The following is a 23,793-nucleotide window of genomic DNA, read 5'->3' as shown; positions in this document are numbered from 1 at the left end:
AGCACTTGGGGAAGACTCTCGGGCGTGTATTAGATGAGCCCCGCTCTGAACGTACCAGCCCCGTTGCTGCCAGAGAGCTTGAGGGTCGAGAGGGAACAGGGCACTGTGCTGAGGATAAGTGGAATGCGCTCTCAGAAGGGACCTCTTCTTCGGTTGGTGAGCGGGAATCCTTTTGCACCAAGGAACCATCCCTGGGCAGGGGGAGAGGGGGGGTTTTGGTAGTTGGTGATTCGATCCTTAGGCAAGTAGACAGCTGGGTGGCGAAACCACGTACTGACCGTATTGTGACTTGCCTGCCTGGTGCGAAGGTAGCGGACATTACGAGTGTAGTAGATAGGCTGATAGACAGTGCTGGGGAGGAGCCTGTGGTCGTGGTGCATGTTGGCACCAACGATGTGGGGAAATGCAGTCGTGAGGTCCTGGAGGAAAAATTTAGGCTGCTAGGCGGGAGACTTAAGGCCAGGACCTCCAAGGTAGCCTTCTCAGAATTGCTACCTGTTCCACGTGCAGGGCAGGAGAGACAGGCACAAATTAGAAGTCTCAATGTGTGGATGAGACGATGGTGTAAGGAGAAAGGGTTTAAGTTTGTTAGGCACTGGGATGCTTTCTGGAACAAGCGGGAGCTGCACAAAAGAGACGGTCTCCACTTGTCCCCGGATGGAATCAGGCTGCTGGTGCTTAAAATCAAAAAGGTGGCAGAGCAGTTTTTAAACTAAATCTTGGGGGAAAGCCGACAGGAGATGAAATGTCTCTCATTTGGGAGGACTCGTCTCAAAGAGATGAAGGGTTGGCTACTATTTTTCTACCGGGTAATGGATCAGAGTTGTCCACTGTGATGGTGACAAACAGTATGGACAGTATGGACTATCTGCCAGAGTCTCGAGGTGGCAGGAGGAAGGTGGCGGGCCTAGCTTGTCTGGGAAATTATAGATGTTTGTATGCAAATGCTAGAAGTGTTCGAAGTAAAATTGGTGAATTGGAATGTTTAATGTTGGGAGAAAACATAGACATTGTGGGAATTTCAGAAACTTGGTGGAATGAGGAGAATCAGTGGGACACGGTGATTCCTGGATATAAGTTATATCGGAAGGATAGGGAGGGGTGGGTTGGAGGTGGGGTGGCTCTGTATGTTAGAGGGGATATACGGTCCAGTAAGACTGAGGTCAGAGAATTAGATTCACTTTTAGAAATGCTTTGGGTTGAAATAGAGGGCCCAAAAGGAAATTTAACTATGGGAGTTTGTTATTGCCCACCAAATCAAAAGAGAGAGGAAGATTATAATATGATAGAAGGCTTAAAGATAGCGGCTAAATGTAAAAACTGTGTCGTAATAGGTGATTTTAACTATTCGCAGATTGATTGGGTCAATATGTGTTCTGGTTGAGAGAAAGAGATTGAGTTTCTTGATGCTCTCAATGACTGTGCTATGGAGCAGATGGTCTCAGAACCTACTAGGGGTGGGGCGATCCTGGATTTGGTCCTAAGTAATGCCCAAGACTTGGTGAGAGATGTAAAAGTGATTGTGCCGCTTGGGAGCAGTGACCATAATGTTATTGACTTCACCGTTTGTATAAATAGGGAGTTGTCCAAAAAGACTGCCACAACCACGTTTAACTTTAAAAGGGGTAAATTCTCTGAGATGAGGAGGCATGTGAGGAGAAAACTGAAAGGAAAGGTAAATACCGTCAAAACCCTTGGGGAAGCTTGAAGACTATTTAAAACTATAATCCTAGAAGCTCAGATAAAATACATACCACAGGTAAGAAAAGGCATAAAAAAGGCCTGCATGGTTAACAAACAAAGTAATGGAAGCTGTAAAAGGTAAGAAGGACTCCTTTAAGTGGTGGAAAACCAGTCCAAGTTAGATTAGTAAAAGGGAGAAGGTACATGGTGGTGGGGGAGGGGAAAAATCCCTGATTTTTTCTGGTTATTCCCCCAGACATTAGCATCTTGAATCTAAGGTTTTTGGACAAAATTCAGAGAATGAATTGTAATTATTCCATAAGCGCAGCAGCATGCCATAAGGATTGGAAGTTTTATTGGAACAAAAGCAGGGCCTTTCCTGGCTTCTGCTTGAACAAATGCTAATAGCCAACAACCAGCAGAGGAAGGGAAAATCAAACTGCAGCCTTAGGGGACTAGGGGGAAATAATGAAACAGTTCAGCAAGGGAACATCACCAAATTCACAGCGTGCCATGATATAACATGAACAAAGTATTAAATCAGTATTAGATATTAAATCAACTTAGTATTCCAAACACCTTGTTAGATGCAGATGCCCTGTAGAAATTATGCTCCCTCTGAGTAGAATGTTGCAATATGGCACAATTCAGCCTATGCCCAAAAGGCTGATATTAAGTCATGGGAAAGGAAGCATCTTCCATCCATACACCAAAGGTCTAAGCTCCTTTAAGTTAGCATATTAGTGCAAACTGTTACAGTTAGACTTATTTCAAGATATTTAGTTTTCCTGTATGCTAACTTTCACATAGCCAATTAATATTAAAACTGAACAACATAATTCCAATCTGTGTATACCAAGAGAAGAAAAGACATGAAGATATAAACAAACACAGATCTGCTCTCGCTCTCTCTGTGTATTACCCATGTGTGTGAACAGGATAAAAAATACAGTTAATTTAAAACACTTTTAAAATGATTAATAAAATTCTACTGTTAGAATTTTCAGGTAATGGAGAGGGTGTTAAAAATATCAGAGTAGGGATGGGCACGAACCAGCCTACAAACCAAAGTTCGTGATGAACTGGGCCAGTTAATTAATTCATGAACAGCAATTTGGGCAATCATGTTGTTCATGAACTGCCATGTTTTTTGTGGCAGTTTGTTTGGTTCATAGGTCTCTTCAAATGCCTTCTCTTCAGCTGCCAGGCTTGCCATGTCTCTGGCTCCCACACAGCTGCCACAGCTTACATGCTCCACCACAGCTACCTCTGAGTGCACTGCTGCTCTGAGTTCTCGTTCAGCCATTAACAGCTGCACCATAGTTAGGCGCCTTCCCTGCAGAGAACAATCCTTTATTTGGGGGTAATTTACTCCCCCCCAGTGTATTTTTTAAAAAAAAGTTTTCTGATTTTTTTGCAAACCTGAAGAGTCCCCTGGGTTTGCAGAACTACCTTTTTAGTGTCCATTTGGCCCCAAATTCAGATGTAGATATCTGCAGATGGGGGCCACTGCCACATATCTCTATTTGAGATATAGAAGGCAATATGATGATATTTTATCATGGCAACAGTATCAAGGACTGCTTCTCTAAGAATTTGCAGAGTTGTTTCTTTATAAAAAATAACTTCAACAGCTCCTTTTGTTCTGTGAACTGAAGCATGGCTACCAGGCCACAGTGTGATTTCTAAGCAGTCTTGTATGCTGGTACGTATCATTTAGAAAGTAAGTTTCACAGTTCATCAGACAGCCGTATGTTTTCCATTTTTGGTTAAAGTGAAAATGTTTCACAAAACTGTCTTAATTTAAAAGTCTTCCCAAACTACATGCAGAGGCAACAAAGCTGTCATTCTGACTTCAGAAATAATTTTAATCAAAGGTCCTGAGTCCAAATGGTTTCCTTATAGAAGAGGTTCTGCATCTGTGCATGATTTATTTCCCTAGCCTTGCATCCATATATCAGTCTCTGCAGCATGCATTTTGCCACATCTCCATTTCTGGTTTGATTGTAGAACAAGAATCCTCTATCATGCATTCTGAGAAAGAGCTGCATGTTATATCTCTGCCCAAGTCACTGTTTTGGGTTTGCCTCTTTTTAACTGTAGGTCACATCCAGATTTGCTCCTGGTTTATTCTCAGCTGAGAGGTGCAACTGCTCTTGACGTTCTCTCTCCCGAAGATTTGCATACTGTCTTCTCTAACAAGTCAGAGTTCCAGGCAGAGAGAATTCCACCCCCCAACAGCATGCAAAGCCCACTGAACCACACCCCTCCTTCAAACACAATATTCAGGTTTTTAGATGCCTGCTTGTTTCATTCACACTTTGTTTTTTGGTGTACATTTAAAAATATTTTACCTGACACCTAAAAAAAAGTGAAGAGAGGTCCACAGTATGATAAAGAAGAGTAAATGCTGTCGATGCGCGTAGAGAGACCAAGAGGGTGATGCTTAGCGACGCAAGAATGAAGGCTGTACACAGTAGCTGTAAAACCACTATATACTTTTATTTACACCAACTCACTCTCCTGACTGACAATATGCTCCGCTGCAACTCCAACTCCATAAACCCACAATCGCCACTGTTGCTCTATACATTTATACATGGGACAGCCAATCAGCAACTTGCTGTGTCATGCTGACTCTGCTGGCTGATGTAAGACTTCTGGCAGCCAGCCACCTGCTGTCAGGTAGATCATCTAAGCCTCTCAGATCTACTTTCTGTTTTGCAGCACATGCTATAAGCTGTCTGTTTACACATAATAGTGACACCCCTCCTCAGGTTATAGCTAGTGCTGACATCCATCCTTTACAACATTGCTTATACATATTGATTATTTCTTCATCAATATATTGATTACATAGCTTTCCATATATACATTACAGTTCAGTTCAGTATTTCGTTCTCCTGAACACTTGTGTTAACGCACACACATTTTGCTCAGCTTGCCAATTAACCTGCAAGTACATTGTTATCAGTTGGCACTCTGCCCAGACTGACCATATCTCCTCAGTTGGCTCTCCGCCCAGACTGAGCACTTGCCTTATCTTTTTCTGGCTTGTTTCCCAGACTTGTTCTTAACACACAGTACCGTACCTTTTGGTGTAAAGGTGCACATACATTTCAATTCACATTTGCTTACAGACTTGTTACAGATTTCAGGTTTTTCTTACACAGAGCATAACATTTGCAGTTTTTGTAGAAATTGTTACATCTCAGTCCGGTTTTTACAATCATAGTTTGGTTACACAGTTTAGCATACATTTTCAAACAGTAAGTTTGTTTAACATTACAGCATTGTCTCTTACATTCCAGCACTTATGCATTGTACATTGCAACCTTTTAATTCAGTTATAGCTTACAGCCTTTCCTTCCAGGCTTTGCTCAGGTGTCTCCTTCCTCTCCAAGAGACATCTCATTCAACAGTTCCAACACACTGGGATATGCTTTAGGATGGTCATCATATACATAAGTATATCCTCCTTCTTCCCTAGTGAAGAAAGTATCCAAATGTACCTCTGGTGCACTTACACAGCCTTTTGGCTTTCCATCTGGCAAGCTATTTCCCTTGCCCAGATAATTCACATCAGTGTCAAAACCATATCTTTTTGGTGGCACACCCTTGTTTTCTCTTGCAGAGACTCTGTCCGGCTCCCTTTTTACAGCCTCAGATGTCTCCTGTTGTTGACTGCTGCCCGGTAAACTGCCCATACTGTCTTGCTCCAGCTTCAGTGAGCTTTCTGGCTTTTGCCCCTCCTCACTCTCCAGAGACAGTTGCAGTTTATTTTCCCCAGGCATTTCATTGGCATGAATCTTTGACCAGTTTTCATCCTCGCAGAACGGGGCTATTCCTCTGCAATACTATTGGTGTCTGTGGAGGCTTCTTCAACCTGACAAGGCTTTGGGGGAAGAGGGAGAGTGACACAGGAGACAGTGAGAAATTATTTGAAAGAATATTCAGTGTTACATTTTAAAAGCACAGCACCCCCCATCAGCTTAATGCCACTGATGTACAATCAATAATGCATGAAATTTTCCCCACATTGAATTTTAATTTAGAATAGTAATATTTCAAATACATGTTGGCAAATTTAATCTGCTTGTAGTGGAAATATAAAGATGTAGTATTAATGCTCTGTTATCATCCTCAATAGATGAGTCCTGGAGGCAGATGACAGGGGCACTGACATACACAGAAAATGCTGTGTTCTATTAGTGATACAACAGATATCAGAACTGAAATCCAGATGGTTAATGCAGCTAGAAGCTACATTTTCTTCCTTTTGTTCAGTCTGTGTCCTGAAGATAAGCAGAGGGTTGTTTTGTATACTGACAGTGATGCAAAGGAGTACTGATGCTGTAGGGGATATTAGAGATTGCGGGGGATGGGGGGATGGGATGGGGACAGATTACATCTCTAGAGAGAGCCTATACGTTAAAAAAAACTTTCTTCATATTCTAAGGCAAATTCATGGTGTACAATTTTTGTTCTTTAACTTGTTTGATGTTAATGTTGTATATGCAGGATTCTGACAACTCAGGAGTCCAATGGACTGTGTTGCCTTAAAGGAGCCATTGGTCTTTGGTTTGCTGGGGGAGGGCTTGAAACAGGTTTTTCCTCTATAGACAATCCCAAAATAGAGGCCTACAGATTTTTTAAAAAAAGTTTAGCTGTATTTGGAAAAGGAATATATATCTCAAGTAGGACTTTGCAGCCCTCAATGTGTTTGAAATTGTATATTTTAATTGTTTGAAAACATTACCTGTGAATCTTCTAGCATCTTCTGCAAATAGTAGCCTTCTATGGCCAATTGCAAAAGGCATTCCTTCATTGGGGTGACTGCAGGCAAGCTGTGGTACTCCTCAGTTAAGTACTGAATGGATGGAGCATGTGGGAATGGAGGAAGAGAAAATGCAGTAGCCAAACCAGGGGTCTTTTAAATATTGCACTTGGATCTCTGTCCCTCCAAGCAGGTAGTTTCCTAAGTTTTCCATCAATTGATTCAACATAGATACATAAAGGAGAGCAATTCCTTAAGACCATTGAAATACCTGACATAAATGTAAGCAGCTCACAAACAAGCGATTCAGACTGCCATATTTATTATAGGTTTTCAAAATTATCTTCCAGTGATAACTAGCTGTCCCACTTTATAAGAGCACACGTTCTTGGCTAACTAATTACTTTATTATTTAACACACTTTTATTCCCAAATATTAAAATATGTAAAAACTCTGTTCATTCATTCTTAACAGTTTTTATCATAACAAAGAATGTTTAAAAACTATTGGTTACAATTTTCTCATATTGTGATTATCTGTCAGCCATCAGTCTTTGAACTATATCTCCCCTTCTTGCCATTCTCAGATGCTCCTTGCACCTGGGCCCCCATACATATATGCTGATATTCATATATCAATATCAAATTCTAATCTACTGAAGGCTGTTCTGTTCTAGGATATGGATGCTCTATTTGGCATGTTTAAATGAAAGACCTGATTCTGGCCTGCAAAAGCTAGATCTCCATGATCTTTTTAATCAAGACCAACAACTGTTCCCCTGTAATCCTGATGATATCTCTGCCAATGCATGGCACTTAAATTTGTGCCTTTTTAAAGAAGGACATTTGGACAGTTAGCCACTCCCCCAAACAGCATTGGTTCATGATTTTAAAGCATTTTAAATCAATTTGATGATATTTTTAAAAAAAATTAGAGGCAGCAGAAAAGTTTTGAAAAATGCAGCAAGACTGCTTCCTGCCACTCCTTGTTTTTAAAGTTCAATGTGAACTAGAGCAATTGTAGTCATGTAGGAAATTGCTCAGGAAATCTTGTGTAGAGTATGCACTTTTACTGAGGGCTTCTGGATAACTCATCAAAGCTATGTTTCTTAAGAAGCTTCTTTCACTGTATGGGCCCTTCCTATCAGTTCAGATCTTTTGAGGAGGCCCTGCTTTCAAATACAGTCAGTGGAGTCTCCTCTCTGTAGAAGGTTCCTTGAGATTCAAATATAATGGTTGTGAGTTAATGGCTGCAATATTGGTTGGTTATTTTGAGTTTCTAAAATAATCTAGTTATAATGATGTTACTACATTCATAAAAGAATGTTAATCTCTTTTGTTCCACTGCAAAACAACATACGATTGGATATATTCAGCTTTATATGCATTTTTTTAAAAAATATATAAAATAAATTTATATAGAGAAGAGGAAACCTTTACTTCTTCTGACAGATTATTCTGAAGTAGGGTTGCCAGGTCCAATTCAAGAAATTCAAGAGAGGAGGTCCTACAACTGATGGACGAATTAAAAACTAATAAGTCACCAGGTCCGGATGGCATACATCCAAGAATTCTAAAAGAACTCAAAGTTGAACTTGTGGATCTTCTGACAAAAATATGTAATCTTTCATTGACATCTGCCTCCGTTCCTGAGGACTGGAAGGTAACAAATGTCACCCCCATCTTTAAAAAGGTTTCCAGAGGAGATGCGGGAAACTACAGGCCAGTCAGTCTGACTTCAATACCGGGAAAGTTGGTAGAAACCATTATCAAGGACAGAATGAGTAGGCACATTGATGAACATGAGTTATTGAGGAAGACTCAGCATGGGTTCTGTAAGGGAAGATCTTGCCTCACTAACCTGTTACATTTCTTTGAGGGGGTAAACAAAAATGTAGACAAAGGAGACCCGATAGATATTGTTTACCTTGACTTCCAGAAAGCTTTTGATAAAGTTCCTCATCAAAGGCTCCTTAATAAGCTCGAGAGTCATGGAGTAAAAGGACAGGTCCTCTTGTGGATCAAAAACTGGCTGAGTAATAGGAAGCAGAGAGTGAATATAAATGGGCAGTCTTCACAGTGGAGGACGGTAAGCAGTGGAGTGCCACAGGGCTCAGTACTGGGTCCCATGCTCTTTAACTTGTTCATAAATGATTTGGAGTTGAGAGTAAGCAATGAAGTGGCCAAGTTTGTGGATGACATTAAATTGTTCAGAGTGGTAAGAACCAGAGAGGATTGTGAGGAACTCCAAAGGGATCTGTTGAGGCTGGGTGAGTGGGCGTCAACGTGGCAGATGAGGTTCAATGTGGCCAAGTGCAAAGTAATGCACATTGGGGCCAAGAATCCCAGCTACAAATACAAGTTGATGGGGTGTGAACTGGCAGAGACTGACCAAGAGAGAGATTCTGGGGTCGTGGTAGATAACTCACTGAAAATGTCAAGACACTGTGCGATTGCAATAAAAAAGTCCAACGCCATGCTGGGAATTATTAGGAAGGGAATTGAAAACAAATCAGCCAGTATCATAATGCCCCTGTATAAATCGATGGTGCGGTCTCATTTGGAATACTGTGTGCAATTCTGGTCACTGCACCTCAAAAAGGATATTATGGCACTGGAAAAAGTGCAGAAAAGGGCAACTAGAATGATTACAGGTTTGAAACACTTTCCCTATGAAGAAAGGTTAAAACACTTGGGGCTCTTTAGCTTGGAGAAACGTCAACTGCGGGGTGACATGATAGAGGTTTACAAGATTATGCATGGGATGGAGAAAGTAGAGAAAGAAGTACTTTTCTCCCTTTCTAATAATACAAGAACTTGTGGGCATTCAATGAAATTGCTGAGCAATTGGGTTAGAACGGATAAAAGGAGGTACCGTACTTCTTCACCCAAAGGGTGATTAACATGTGGAACTCACTGCCACAGGAGGTGGTGGCGGCTATAAGCATAGCCAGTTTCAAGAGGGGGTTAGATAAAAATTTGGAGCAGAGGTCCATCAGTGGCTATTAGCCACAATGTGTATGTGTGTGTGTGTGTATATGTGTGTACATATATATGTATGTATAAATTTTTGGCCACTGTGTGATACAGAGTGTTGCACTGGATGGGCCATTGGCCTGATCCAACATGGCTTCTCATGTTCTTATGTAAATATCTGGGGACTATGGGGGTGGAGCCAGGAAACTTTGGGGGGTAGAACCAGGAGCAAGGTTGTGAGAAGCATAATTGAACTCCAAAGGGAGTTCTAGCTATCACATTTAAAGGGACTGCACACCTTTTAAATGCTTTCCCTTCATTGGAAATAATGATGGATAGGAGCACCTTCTTTTGGGTTCAGTTTGGTGTAGTGGTTAAGTGTGCGGACTCTTATCTGGGAGAATCGGGTTTGATTCCCCACTCCTCCACTTGCAGCTGCTGGAATGGCCTTGGGTCAGCTATAGCTCTGGCAGAGCTGTCATTGAAAGGTCAGCTTCTGGGAGAGCTCCCTGAGCCCCACCCACCTTACAGGGTGTCTGTTGTGGGGGAGGAAGGTAAAGGAGATTGTGAGGCGCTCTGAGACACTGAGATTTGGAGTGGAGGGTGGGATATAAATCCAATAACATCATCATCAAATTGGACCCCCCAGTCCAATATTTTTGAAACTTGGAGGGTATTTTGGGGGGAGGCACTGGATGCTATGCTGCAAATTTGGTGCATTTACCTCAAAAAACAGCCCCCCCCCCAAGCCCCAGATACCCACGGAACAATTCTACATTATACCCTATGAGAATCAATCTCCATAGGGAATAATTGAGTGCCCAGCAGATATTTCCCTCTTCCCCCCCCTGTTTTCTGATGACCCTGAAGCAGGGGTAGGACCTCCAAACCGGGGGATCCGCTGCCCCCATCTGGTGATTGGCAACTCTATTCTGAAGGCTGAATTCCACCACAAGGAAAGCTATACCTCTTGGTAATGTAGAACTAGCACAAACTAGCACAAACATGCTGGGTAGATTTCAGGGGCCAGGCTGGCTTGTACTGACAATGGTAGGCGTTCTAATATGCCTGAGCACTCTCAGACTTTCATCCTTTTATGTCAGAAGCTTGGATCCTCTGGAGTGTTCTGTAGAGAGAAGGATTTCTTTCAGGGCTTTTTTTTTTTTTAAGAAAAGCTCAGCAGGAACTCATTTGCATATTGTGCCATACTCCCTAACACCAAGCCAGCCGGAACTGTGTTCCTGTGCGTTCCTGCTCAAAAAAAGCCCTGATTTCTTCTGTCTGAGTGGTGCTACTTTCTCATCTTTTCGGCCCCAACCTAGGAGTGCCGGGTCCAATTCAAGAAATATCTGGGGACTTTGGGGGTGGAGCCAGGAGACTTTGGAGGTGGAGCCAGGAGACATTGGGGTGGAGCCAGGAGCAAGGGTGTGACAAGCATAATTGAACTCCAAGGGAGTTCTGGCCATCACATTTAAAGGGACAGCACACCTTTTTAAATGCCTTCCTTCCATAGGAAATAATGAAAGATAGAGGCACTTTCTTTTGGGGCTCATAGAAGTTTCGAAACTTGAGGGGTATTTTGGGAAGAGGCACTAGATGCTATACTGAAAATTTGGTGCCTCTACCTCAAAAAACAGCCCCCCCCCAGAGCCCCCGATACCCGCGGATCAATTCCCCATTATTCCCTATGGGAATCGTTCTCCATAGGGAATAATTGCCAGTAGACATTTCCCTCCCCTCCCCACCACTTTCTGATGACGCTAAAGCGGGGGGGGGGAGGGCCTTCAAACCTGAGGATTGGCAACCCTCTCTCACACACTCTCACACTCACACACTTACTGGGTCTGGTTCCTCAACAAGGACATCTGAAAAGAACGGGTACGCTGCGCCCTCTCTCTCTCTCTCTCTCTCACACACACACACACACACACACACACAGTTGCTCTGAAATGAAAGTAAAACAAGCCAAGGGACTGTGTTCCCATAAAGTACTTCCTGCTCAACTTTAAAGGCACAGACACACACACACATTTTGAAACGGACCTGTTTGCAGGTTTCTAAACCTGCCGGAGATCTAGAGCTGCATTGTGACTGTGGGGGCGGGGCTTTCCTGGGGATACCCCGCTGAGACCTGGGAATTGGGAAGCCTACCCCAACCTGGCGGAATCTGCTCCCCAAGGAGATACGGGCCCTTCCGGATTTATTACAATTCCAGGGGTCCTGTAAAACGGAGCTGTAAAATAGAGCTGTTCCACCAGGCTTTTGGCTGAGGCAGGTGGGTGTCCTCACACCAGCTAATTGGCCTCCCTGCACTGACCGCATCCTGTGTTTCAATCTGTGAAGGTTGTACATATCTGTACACTGACGCTGCTTATTTTATTTCATTTTAATGGTTTTAATTGTTAAATTTAATTGTTTTATAATGTGATTTTAATTATTTTATTATGTTGTAATCCGCTCTGAACCTGACCTGGGAAAGGGCAGACTAGAAATCAGCAAAAATAAATAAATAAATCTCCCCTCTCCTGCTGCAGCTCAAAATGCTACCCTTAATACTCTTCCTAGAGGACCCCCTGTCTCTTTCAGGGGACCTTTAGAGTCACACTCCAGGGCTTTTTTTGAGCAGGAATGCACAGAAACGTTTCAGCTGGCTTGGTATCAGGGGGTGTGGTCTAATATGTAAATGAGTTCCCGCTGGACTTTTTCTACAAAGAAAGCTCTGTCATACTCTATAGACAGAAATCTTTCTGTTTGCAGAAACTGTCCCTTGGATCCAACCCAGAATGGAATGTTCCCTTTTGAGAATCAGGTAGAATTTCTGCTGGTACTAACTTTTTAGAATGATTCCAACAGATAAGCAACAGGTTCCTAGGCAGCGTCAGAAGTCAAGAATGAAAGGGTTGCTTTATGTAGCACTATTTGTGACTGCTGCCAAATAAGTTGCTGAATGTTTTAAAAGTTAAAACCTTCAAAATTATTATGTATGTTCTAATTCAGAAATGGGCTTTTTTCAAGGTTTCTTCCTGATTCTACAATTCTCAGACCATTCAAATCCAAGTGCATGGTTTTGTAATAAAATATTAGGATTATTGGCAAATAATTTACAGCTCCATAGAACAGTGTCCAGAATTTGCTGCCTGCAGAGCTTGACTCACTGCTTCATGCCCTGATGAAAGTAAAATCATAGTTTAATTTTTATGCATGTTTTGTTTCTAGAGAGTAGGTTATACAAATAATTAGCCTGCTATCTCCTTTTGTGCAAGTTTCTATTCACTGACAAGGGCTGCAGTTCATTGGTTGAGTTTCTGCTCTGCAGGCAGAAGGTCCTGGGTTCAATCTCTGCCACTTCCAGTAAAAAGTTCATGTAGCAGGTGATGTCAAAGACGGCTTCAAGAGTTCCTGCCAGTCATAGTAGACAGGACTGGGCTAAATGGAACAATGGTCCGTATGGGGCAGCTTCCTCTGTTCATCCGAAGTCCTATGTGAATCTACTAGCCAACTGCAGATTATGCAATCTCCATTTTATTCTCTGAATTTCCCAACCCAGTGAACAGTGTCTGAGATGTTACTTATATGTTACTGGTTCTCTGACCTTTTTAGAATACACTGAATGAGAAGTTAATAACATAGAAAGATCTATCAATTCCTATTCTATATCTGAAGGGGAGTTCTCTGGTGATCAAGTAACCTTTATTTATGTTTATTTAACTTTACTTATACCCTGTCTTTCTTCCCAATGGACACCAAAGCAGTTTATCTTATTCTGCTGCCCTCCATTTTATCCTTACAATAACCCTGTGAAGTAGGTTAGATTGAGGATGTGTGACTGGCCCAAAGACACTATAATATAGTGGGTTCTATGCATCAAGCACTTTATTGAGTACAGCATGGTAGGTGGCTGTACTAACAAGACTGAAGAACCGGCCAACGGGGCCAAAACTATATACAGCTCTGGGTTCCCACATAAGCACGTTATTGAATCATTAAAACCAGCCATGGCCCTGTGATTGGTGCAGGGCAGCAGGTATTTGGATCCATCTGCCCATTGTTCCCAATTCCCCAAGCTCTGTTCATATGGCTCCAATGAGCCAGGCAGGACACCCCTTCAGTTCACATACATACATAAGTCCACATACATAACAGACACCGAACAAACTTCCATGGCAGAGTGGGAATTTGAGCCTGGATTTCCCAGGCAGTAGTCTGACAATCTAACCATTACACAACACTAGTCGTCTTTTGGATTACTTAAAAAATGATTGAAGCATACTCTTATTGTGATCTGCCCTGAGCCTGCTTTGGGGAGGCAAGAATAGAAATTGAAATAAATAGAATTGTATGGTACCTGTCTCCTATTATAGTGGTGTTACATGACAGCCACTAGAGTGATATCTGCTGCAACGCAAGTCAGGCATAGCTGGCCTCCAACTGACATTAGGTCATAGATTTGTGTGGACATGGTGAGGTTGGAGTTGCTGTGGTGGCCCTAAGATTGGGAGGAATGGACTGGGCTCGTGCCATCTTGTCAAGAAAACGCTGCTTGCATGAGTGACTGTGTCATTTACTACTGCTGTTTCAGCATACTCTAAAATGCCACAGGGCCAAGACAATGGGGCAAGAGCCTCCTTTTTCCTGTCATGGGGATCCCATTCTTTGTTGCTGCTGCTTTTTAACCACACAGAACAGTATTCACCAAACCATGGTTTTACAATCCTGGAAAGAACACACAGACTTCAAAATTACATACAGGAGCATGGGGGTGGGGGGAGGTAGAGGCTGCTGGAACATTACTTTCTGTTTTGAAAGAGGATGTAACATTGGTGATGCTGTAGGAAATTTCAGATTTCTCTGGTAAAAGCCCACCACTGATTGAAGCTGTCCCCCCTTCCCTGCTAGGTGCTCATTTAATCAGGGGCACAGGGCAGGAAGTGTCTGTGGGAGCTTGCTCACTTAATGTAGTTCAGTGGCAACCCTGCATAGAGCTCTGCATCAGTTGAACAACACTGTGCTGCTGCTTATGTGCAGCTTTACACTATAATTAATGCTATAAAGATATTATGCCCTAAACTGGATGTACCAGGCTAGCCCAATCTCATCAGATCCCAGAAGCTAAGCAGGGTTGGCCCAAATTCACTCTTGAATGGGAGGCAATCAAGGAAGTCCTGGGTTAAGAACATAACCTTCCACTTATATTGCTTTCTGGCTTTGGGAAAAAAAGAAAAAAAGCTCATGGCCAAAACTACTAAGAATAATGTTTACAGCAAGTGGAAGAAAAAAGTGATGTTGTACAAAAAGTACTCTGTGAAATGATTTCAGAAATTCAAATTGTATATCAATCACAAAGGCTAAACAGTAAACAGTTCAATATCTTCATAGAAACTGACTCGAAGACTGAGACACCCCTTAGCTTAGGGTATAACTCACACCACGCTTCAGTACAAATATTTACACATCAGAGATCATCTGTGGACATCCACAAGAGCTTTTAGAAGGGAGTAGATCTCCACTGTAAAGACTTTGCTCCGGTACAATGTGTAAGATTTTAGTAATTTTGCCTGCGAGCTTTTTTGCTGTTTCCCTATTCCTTTCATAGCTTCCTCTTTTTGAATTTTTAAATATTTTTTTTCCTGGCTCTGGGATTCAGAGGCTTAGTACCTCTGAATGTGGACATTCCCCTCAGCCACCAGGGGAAGGTCTCGGCCTCTATGCCCTGTTGTTGGCTGTTCAGAGGAACTGGTTGGCAACTGTATGAGGTGGGATGCTGGACTAGATGGACCACTGGTCTGATCCAGCAAGGCTCTTATGTTCTTATCTTCATGTAATATAACAATAAACAGACCACAGTCTTGTGAGGTACTGTCCCAGATTTCAGTAAATACATAAAACAGTTGAATCTTACAAACCTAAGTATGTTTCTAATCTCATTGATTTAAGTGTATGACAGATTATTGTGAAATAATTCAGATTGATGCTTTAATAAAGAGATTGAGTTTGGCCAGGAAGTCAATTAGAAATTCACCCCCCCCCCCCAAAAAAAAAGCTGCTTGTTGAAACTGTGCATGTCTATTATATATGTAAGTATGCTCAGCCCATGTAATCTGTTTACTCCTTTTTGTAGCCTGCAGATACCTGAGTGTATATGGATGTGCAGAATGCCTGATCACACTAAACATTCTCTGTGTGGTTGTGAGGCATGAGTGCTCAGGACTTACTTCTGTGTCCTTCTATGTGCAGAATCTACACTTGCCTCTGTGCTCGTCCTCACTTTGGCTTATGTGTAGTACACTGAAGAGAGACACTATAGCTAAATGTATTTACAGAAATTAAATAATGTCTTTCTGTTTAATGGCTGCTTAACAACATAAGCCAAAACAATAAAAACAAACTTTGATATGGCATTGTGTTCAAAGGTGGCAGTATGTCTCATTCTCTTGTTTTTGCCCTTGCTGATTCTTGTTTTGGGGTTATATGCAGCTCTTGGAGCATGTAATATAAAAGACCAAGAGAATTTTGGGTGGACAAGCAAAGCGATGTCTGTAGTAATACCGAATATATCATGTATTGATTTTATATTTAGGACACATGAAGATTTATAATCCTTTGGGGATAAATATTTATCTCTAAGATCAATATGTCTTGATTTGTGCTGAGCTGAAAATCAATATTTGCTTATTATACCAATCCAAACCTGGAGGTCCAAGATGAGACTCTAGAAGTGAGGCATGTCTGATATTTTCTATACCAATTGAGTGTACAAAGCCTACTTGTAGTGAAACTACAGGGTGTTTGTTTTTTTAAAATGTCTATCACGATTTCTGTAGTTAAAGTTTCAAGTGCACGTTTGTTTAAATAATAACTTTAAATGGGAAAAGAACAAAGTTGGAGTACAGTGGCAGCTTTAAGACAAAGTTTTATTCAAGGACTCGAAGATTTATCTCATCCACATACTTGGCTCATGGTAGCAAGACTTATGGGAGACAATTTTAGTTGGAAGGAAAAGGAAAATACATTTCTGAGAGAACAGTTCTGAGCAGTTCTATTCAGAATCTTACTCAGATCTATTCCTAAAGGCTGACTCAATGAAAGTGTTTTTAGGCTTGTCCTATGAGAAAAGTAGTTACTATCTGCCCCCATTCCTGTCATCCTGAATGGGGAACAAAGAGAAGGGGGTGTCTGTGATGCTCTCTGTAGTTTTGTTGCAAGTCTTGATGGCTGCGAGTCATTAATGCTGTGGGTGCTTTATGATCAGCTGCTTCTATAGTAGAAGTGGCTAAAATAGTCAAAAACTGACAAAGTTGTCTAGTCCAAATGCCCCAGTTGTGATTGGGATTTTTATCCTTTCTTTGGGAATGGGAGGGGCCTTGTCCCTTCCTGCTTTAGATTTTTTTTTCACGTTTCTTCTAGTATTCGTTAGGTGATGTTGCATTGCCAAACACCAATATTGTCAGATGTGTAGTGGTTAGTGTGTCATCTTAGGATCTGGGAGACCCAGGTTTGAATCCCTACTCCACCCTGGAAGATTGCTGAGCAATCTTAGGCCAGTCAGAGATACTTAGCTCAGCTAACTGCACAGAATTGTGAAACGGAAGAGTGGAGAATGATGTAAGCCACTTTATTTCTCCTTTGGGGAGAAAGGTGGGGTATACATGAAGTAAACAAATAATAATAAGATGCAAATATTCCACGCTTATCATAAATTGGTATTATTTATTTTAATTTAATTTAAATTGTAGTCTGCCTTTCTTACTGGGAACCAAGCTGAATTACAATGACAGGTTCCTCAGATTTTCCAGTCGCTTGAGATTCACAATACAGAGAAAATTCCACCAGTGACAGCTTTGTCCTGGTTTTTGTATTTAGCATTAGTGAACAAAAGTGGAACTCCTAGCATATACAGTTAATAATTCCAAATCTTAATGATTAAGGGGGAAAGGAGGAAAGAAGAAACACAATTTTAAAAAATGTTCCTGGTAGGGTTGCCAAGTCCAATTTAAGAAATATCTGGGGACTTGGGGGTGGAGCCAGGAGACTTTGGGGGTGGAGCCAAGATCAAGGCTGTGACAAGCATCATTGAACTCCAAAGGGAGTTCCGGCCATCACATTTAAAGGGACGGCACACCTTTTCAATGCCTTCCTTCCATAGGAAATAATGAAGGATAGGGGCACCTTCTTTTGGGGCTCATAGAATTGCACCCCCTGGTCCAATCTTTTTGAAACTCGGGGGGTATTTTGGGGAGAGGCACTAGATGCTATACTGAAAATTTGGCACCTCTACCCCCAAAAACAGCCCCCCCAGAGCCCCAGATAATTAATTCTCTATTATTTTCTATGAGAATAAATCTCCATAGGGAATAACAGAGTTCCTAGCAGACATTTCCCTCCCCTCCCCCCGCTTTTTGACGACCCTGAAGCGGGGGGAGGGCCTCCAAACCGGGGGATCCCCTGCCCCCACCTGGGGATTGGCAACCCTAGTTCCTGGTGGTATCAGCTTAAAGTGAAGGTATTCAAAAAACACTGAAGGCGTGATAAGATTACATTCCTGAGATGAAAGAAACATGTTTAATTATTCCACATTGAGGTTACCATTCCTGCAGTCTCCATGGATTGGCATTGCTTGAATCACTGTTCATTGTAGGTTGCAACATAAGGAGGCCAAGTATATTTATACTTACACTTGCATCCTACCTTAAGGAGAGCCTCAGTCATCATATGTAGGGTTCTGAGGCAGACTGCCGTCCAGGCATTTGGCCAGATCGAGATCTGCTTAGTTTTCATGGCAGATGTGTTGTATCTTGCTTCAAACAGTGACTTTGGATGAGCTATGACCTGAGCACTACTCTGTGGTTAACCCAGGAGTTGTTTTGTAGAAAAATAGATGGTGGAGTTCATTAGCATAATTTATTAGCATATGTCGCCCCCCACCAGCCAAAAGCAACCCGACACAAGAAAGGAGAGCCCCAGGTGAGCAAGGCCTGCTTGGCCAGCCAGCCCAAGCAGGCTTCACTCACCTGAGGCTCTCCTTGGCCACCCCCCACCAGTCAAAAGGCCAGCAAGTCACCTGCCACCCAAAATTACATAAGAAGTGGAAAAAGGGTGGCGTGGGCTTCTCCAGGGGCTAATGAGGGCTGCTGGGAGTGTGGCAAAGCCCCTGCTAGCTGGCTGCTCTCCTAATTCCAGGATTGTTATGCAGCTGTACCTACTATTCAATGGACAAGGCAGGTGGGGAGGAGGAGGGGGAATCCTCAGAAAGGTTCAGGAGCTGTGCTCCTGTGAGCTCCTGCTGGATTCAAGGCCTGGGTTAACCTATGCATCTAGTCTACTTGTGAATCATCTCTGCTGTTTTAATATCGCTGCCCTGCATCTTTGAACACAAGATGCTTCGAAGACAAAATATAGAAAGATAATTGAAAACAGAATGTTGCCCATCCGCAGAGACATGGCTGATGTGGATCTATCCAGACTAAGATCCCAACACCCAGCAATAAGATTTGCACAAATCTAGTAATCACAAAATTTAGATCTAGGGAATGAATGGTTTTGAATATGGATGCAATTAGTTCCACCTGGTATCCATAACCTGATAAATACCAATGAGAGGCCTGCAGGATTTGACTTGCCACATAAAGTTTGGAATATGAACAGGCTTTGGTAGTTGTGGAGACTGAGGCAAAATACCAGGCCCTGAATGTGTTTGTGGTGTAGCTTGCCAAACTATTTTCCAACTGTCACAGGAATGTGAGTGTCATGCTTTCCAGGGTGATGTGACGGAGCTCTCTGAACTCTCCCCAGCTGTGAGTGAATGGCTTGAAAATTTAGTATTTAGGGAGATTGCCCAATTGGTCTGTGTACCCGTCGTATCATCTTGTTTATGGATTTTATATTATTACATGCTTCCTGTGTGTAACTCTGCCTATGATAAATAAATAAATGTGTTAGCATCACTGTGCCTTCCAATATGAAAGAAAAATGCTTTCTGTACCTGATGAATAGGCATAGACTTCTGCTTCCCATTTGCCTTGAAAACCCCTTGCTGGGGTCATCATAAGTGGATGACGCATATGTACCTATGTAATGGGCAAGATACATAGTGTGAGCGTCATAAAAAAAATTATACTTATTTACATTTGTATATTATTGTGATTTTGACAGGGGCCAGAAGCAGTATAAATATGTAAGTATACTGACGTAAATCTTTTTTTAATCATGCATTCTTTCAGATGGCCTAGCGCTGGCTCAGGTCCTGTTCTTTTATGTGAAATACCTTGTTCTCTTTGGTGTTCCTGCCCTTGTCATTCGAATGGATGGACTCAAGCCTCCTGCCTTGCCTCGCTGTGTAAGCACCATGTACAGTTTTTCTGGAATGTGGAGGTTAGCTTCATTTTATTGCTCATATTTGTTGCAGATTAGTTTTCATGCAGTCACACTATAGCACACAGTGCAGTGGCATTGTGGTTATGCACCATAAGTTGCTTGACATCCAGAGAGAAGCCTGGAAATTGACAAACAACATGGTATTTTCATTTGTAAATGCAATTTCTGAAAAATGTCCTACCAGTTAATAATGATTTTCTCCTGCCACGGTGAAGAAAAGTCTGCCTTTGGGATGTTCATCATCTTAATGATTAGAACTGAATCTAAAACACTTAGCTCTACTGATCTGATAATTATTTTCTTCCCACATCTTTGTGAAATATGATTCATTTTTCATTCTTCTTGCCCCTGAAAAAGGCACTTTGTGTGGAAGTGATATTTGATTAGGTAACCGTACAAGAAAAGCGTTGAATCTAAAACTTTTCACAGGCAATGGGTTTAGATCAGAAAGAAGTCACTTCAGAGGTCTCCAGCTTCCATTGATTTGAATGACCTATTGCATGAATCTGTCTGCTTGGGTTTGCTTGGTTTTGTTTTGTTTTTAAAAGTTTGGATCTCTACAGTTGCACACACAGCACAGTAATGGTTGTTGGCCGTCATTATCTATGGTATGTGAGTTATGGATAGCATCACAGTCTCCTTGAAAACAGTTCAGTTGTCCTTTTGGGCCTTTCCTTACTCAGGTGCCCTGGAATACTTTTTTATCAGTTACATCTAATTTTCCAGCTGTCCCTTCTGTTGGGTGACAGCAAACTTGCCACCTTCATTTATGCCAAGGTAACCTGGTAATGTGTTTTGTGGGTGAGTGACCTTTAAAAGAAGTTCAAGGGGGCAGCTGGTGCAAAATGCTGCTTATGGGCATTTTTCAAGATGCCTTTCAAGAAAACTATCCAATGTAATATGAGTGAATTTTTCTGCTTCTTAAACAAGGGCCTCTCTTATATGAGCTCACTTTTTTGTTAAGCTGCAATGTACAGTGAAAGCATAGTTCTGAATTTTTATTTATTTATGTATTTTCAAGTTATAGCCCGCCCTTTCCCAAATGGGTTCTGAGCAAGTAACAACAGTCAATAATACAAGGTTAAAATCAGGTACATATAGTAAAACAATATACAATCTAAAAACAATATAACAGTCTAAAAACAAACTCCAGTTCTGCAGTTAGTGGTATCAGGTGCCTCCACTCCTTCCATACATCCCTCAATGGATCAACAGTTATTTCACCAGGGTCCCTGTCAGCAGGGAGGCCACAGAATAACAAAATGTCCACCACTTGGTGGAACAGCTCTGTTTTACAGGCCCTGCAGAACTGCAGTAGTCCATGCAGGGCCCTAATCTCCAATGGGAGCTTGTTCCACCAAGTAGGGGCCAGGACAGAGAATGCCCTGGCCTGGGTTGAGGCTAAGTGGACTCCTTTTAGGCCAGGGATTACCAGCAGATGTTGATCCATGGAGCGTAAGGCTCTCTGGGGGGTATGAATTCCATCACTGTTGGTGGTTTTCTCTGAGAGTATGCTGATTTAATTAATTAATTGAATAATTCAGTCCAGTCTAAAGATGCAAATTTTGTAGGCAGTTTTCAAAGCACAATAAAAATGGCCCTAGCTAGACACTGATGGCAGGGGGTGGGTGGGGGTGGGGAGAGCTGTTATGTGTTGCAGGCTTTTGTTCAGGAGTGGATGCATTTTGAATTTTGACCAAGGGAGCCTAAAATTTATGCTTTTTATTTCAGTAGATTCCCCTTTTCCAGGAAGTTAACTACACACACAACTCTGAAAAAAACAATTTATGGTCATTCTCTTGTACTTGAAGGACCACCTCTTCCCATGCTATCCAGTCCAACAGTTTAGAATAAGGGTGTCAAACATGCATAGGTTTGCCAAGTCCAACTCAGAAAATACCTGCGGACGTTGCGGGGTGGAGACAGGAGACTTTGGAGGTGGAGCCAGGAGACTTTCCCATTTCCTAAAATAAACAAAAATATAGCAGTGCAATTCCCCTGAATAGTCTTCATTTCCTTGTCGCCCTAGCAATTCCAGTAAATGAAAGTGAACACATACTAACAAAGCAGCCAAAATAAACAGAGTTTGCAAGCATACACTTTTGGGACCTCACTGGGGCTTTATGCACAGGAACTGCTGTATTTCCAACCAGCTTCTTCAGACTAACACAGGCAAATGAAAAGAGAGAGAGAGGTGGCATTTTCCTCCATCCCCCGCTCTCTCACTGACTCTGGTTGTTCCTGTACAAAGATGTCTGAGATCAAAGCAAGCAGAGGGACTCGGCTCTCACTCTTTCAGACCCATGTGGCTCTGCTGCTGGCCCCTCCTGATGCAGCTTTCACTTCCTGCTCAAATTGAAAGGTGCACACACACATTTTAAAATGTGATGTGTTCGCAGCCTTCTAAATCTGTGGAAGATCTAAAGGCACATGGTGGCTGTGGAGGCAGGGCTTCCACCCACTGGCCAGCTGATTTGGGGCAGAGTGGATCCTGGAAAACCGGAAGTTACCCTGCTGGGACTAGGGGATTGGGAAGCCTAAACATGCTGCACGTGGGACAGATGCAGCTTGTACAGGACTCAAATCTGGCTCCCGAGCAACTTCCTTCTCCTTCCTTTTCCAAGACTGCTGCTGCAGCTCCTTCATTGTTTCTTTGCTTCCTGTTTCTTGCCACCCCCTTTCCCTCCCTCTTCTCTCTCTCTCTCTCTCTCTCACACACACACACACACACAGAGCTCTGTGACTGCTTTGTGAGGGAGAGATACAAAGACAAGCTGCCCCCCCCCCCGCACAGAGAGAGCTTCATGGCTCTTTGTGCAGGAGAGATATGAAGTATCTGTCTGTGTGTCTCTCTCTCACTCATGCACACACACACACAGAGAGCTTCTGCTTCTCTCTCTCTCTCTCTCTCTCTCTCTCTCTCTCTCTCTCTCACACACACACACACACACACACACACACACACACACACACACACAGAGCTCTGTGACTGCTTTGTGAGGGAGAGACACAAAGACAAGCTGCCCCCCACACAGAGAGAGCTTCATGGCTCTTTGTGCAGGAGAGATATGAAGTGTCTGTCTGTGTGTCTCTCTCTCACTCACGCACACACACACAGAGCTTCTGCTTCTCTCTCTGGGAAACAAAGCTGGGATCCCACAGGATCCCACAGGAGCTTCAAGACCAACACTTTATTCCAAGTATATGCTTTTGTGTGCAAGCACGCTTCTCCTTAGAGGGATGGAGGGACCGATGGAGGGTGGATGGATGGATTCTTCTTACAATCACAATGTACACTGAGGAAATTATTTTGGCTTATTCTGAAGAGTTGTTTACTGGAGACAAGGCTTTTCAGTGGCTGTAGGTTGCCTTTGGCATGCGCTCCTACTTCAGTCTCACCTGGTGCCTGCTTTACTTTCTCTTAGGTAGCAGGCCAAAATCTTTTTTTTAAATCAAGCTTTTTACAAAGGAGTGCCATGATCCTTGCAAGCTGTTTTAGCTGTTTTCTTCCCATCCTTGCAAGCTGTTTTAGAATCTGGTCCTGTCTTGTGTACTGTTTTATGAATCTGATTTAAGGCTGCTCAAAATTTGTTTTATTCTGTTTTTATGTCCTGGTTTGCTTCGTTTTGTTTTATTGTTTTGGTGGTGATTCAGCTCAAGCAGGCCTCTGGGGCGGTAGCAGCAGGGCTTTTTTTCTGTGAAAAAGGTGCCAGAATTTCCAATAGGGAAATGAAGAAAAAACACATGGGGTTCTTTGAAACAATATTATTTTTATGTGCTATAGACTTACATCTACTTTAAAGCAGTTTGCAAACTCTAGACATGTCACCAGCTTCTTCAGTTCTTTTTTGTGTCTTGCTTTTGGTGCCTAATGCTGAATGATGACCTTGAAGTAACTGTGTTCTTTGTTCTAACATACTTTGCTGAATCAAAGACTGCCATGCTCTCCTGATGCCCCTCATGAACTTGTAGATCTTTTTTTGAGA

At 42.4% G+C, this 23,793-nt stretch overlaps 1 protein-coding gene across 1 annotated transcript in view; it reads left to right on the top strand.

Annotated features, from left to right (window-relative positions):
• HHAT (hedgehog acyltransferase) overlaps positions 1-23,793 on the top strand; it is a 315,369-nt gene that overhangs the window by 46,859 nt on the left and 244,717 nt on the right. Inside the window, exon 7 of the mRNA XM_060247267.1 lies at positions 19,654-19,804. Within this exon, the coding sequence (XP_060103250.1) occupies positions 19,654-19,804 (151 nt within the window). The remainder of the gene's footprint in view (positions 1-19,653; positions 19,805-23,793) is intronic.

The sequence above is a fragment of the Heteronotia binoei genome, chromosome 1, assembly GCF_032191835.1.
Source record: "Heteronotia binoei isolate CCM8104 ecotype False Entrance Well chromosome 1, APGP_CSIRO_Hbin_v1, whole genome shotgun sequence".
NCBI classification, from domain to species: domain Eukaryota; kingdom Metazoa; phylum Chordata; class Lepidosauria; order Squamata; family Gekkonidae; genus Heteronotia; species Heteronotia binoei.
Note: the sequence above shows the minus strand (reverse complement) of the source record. Positions and strands in the feature narration are given on the sequence as shown.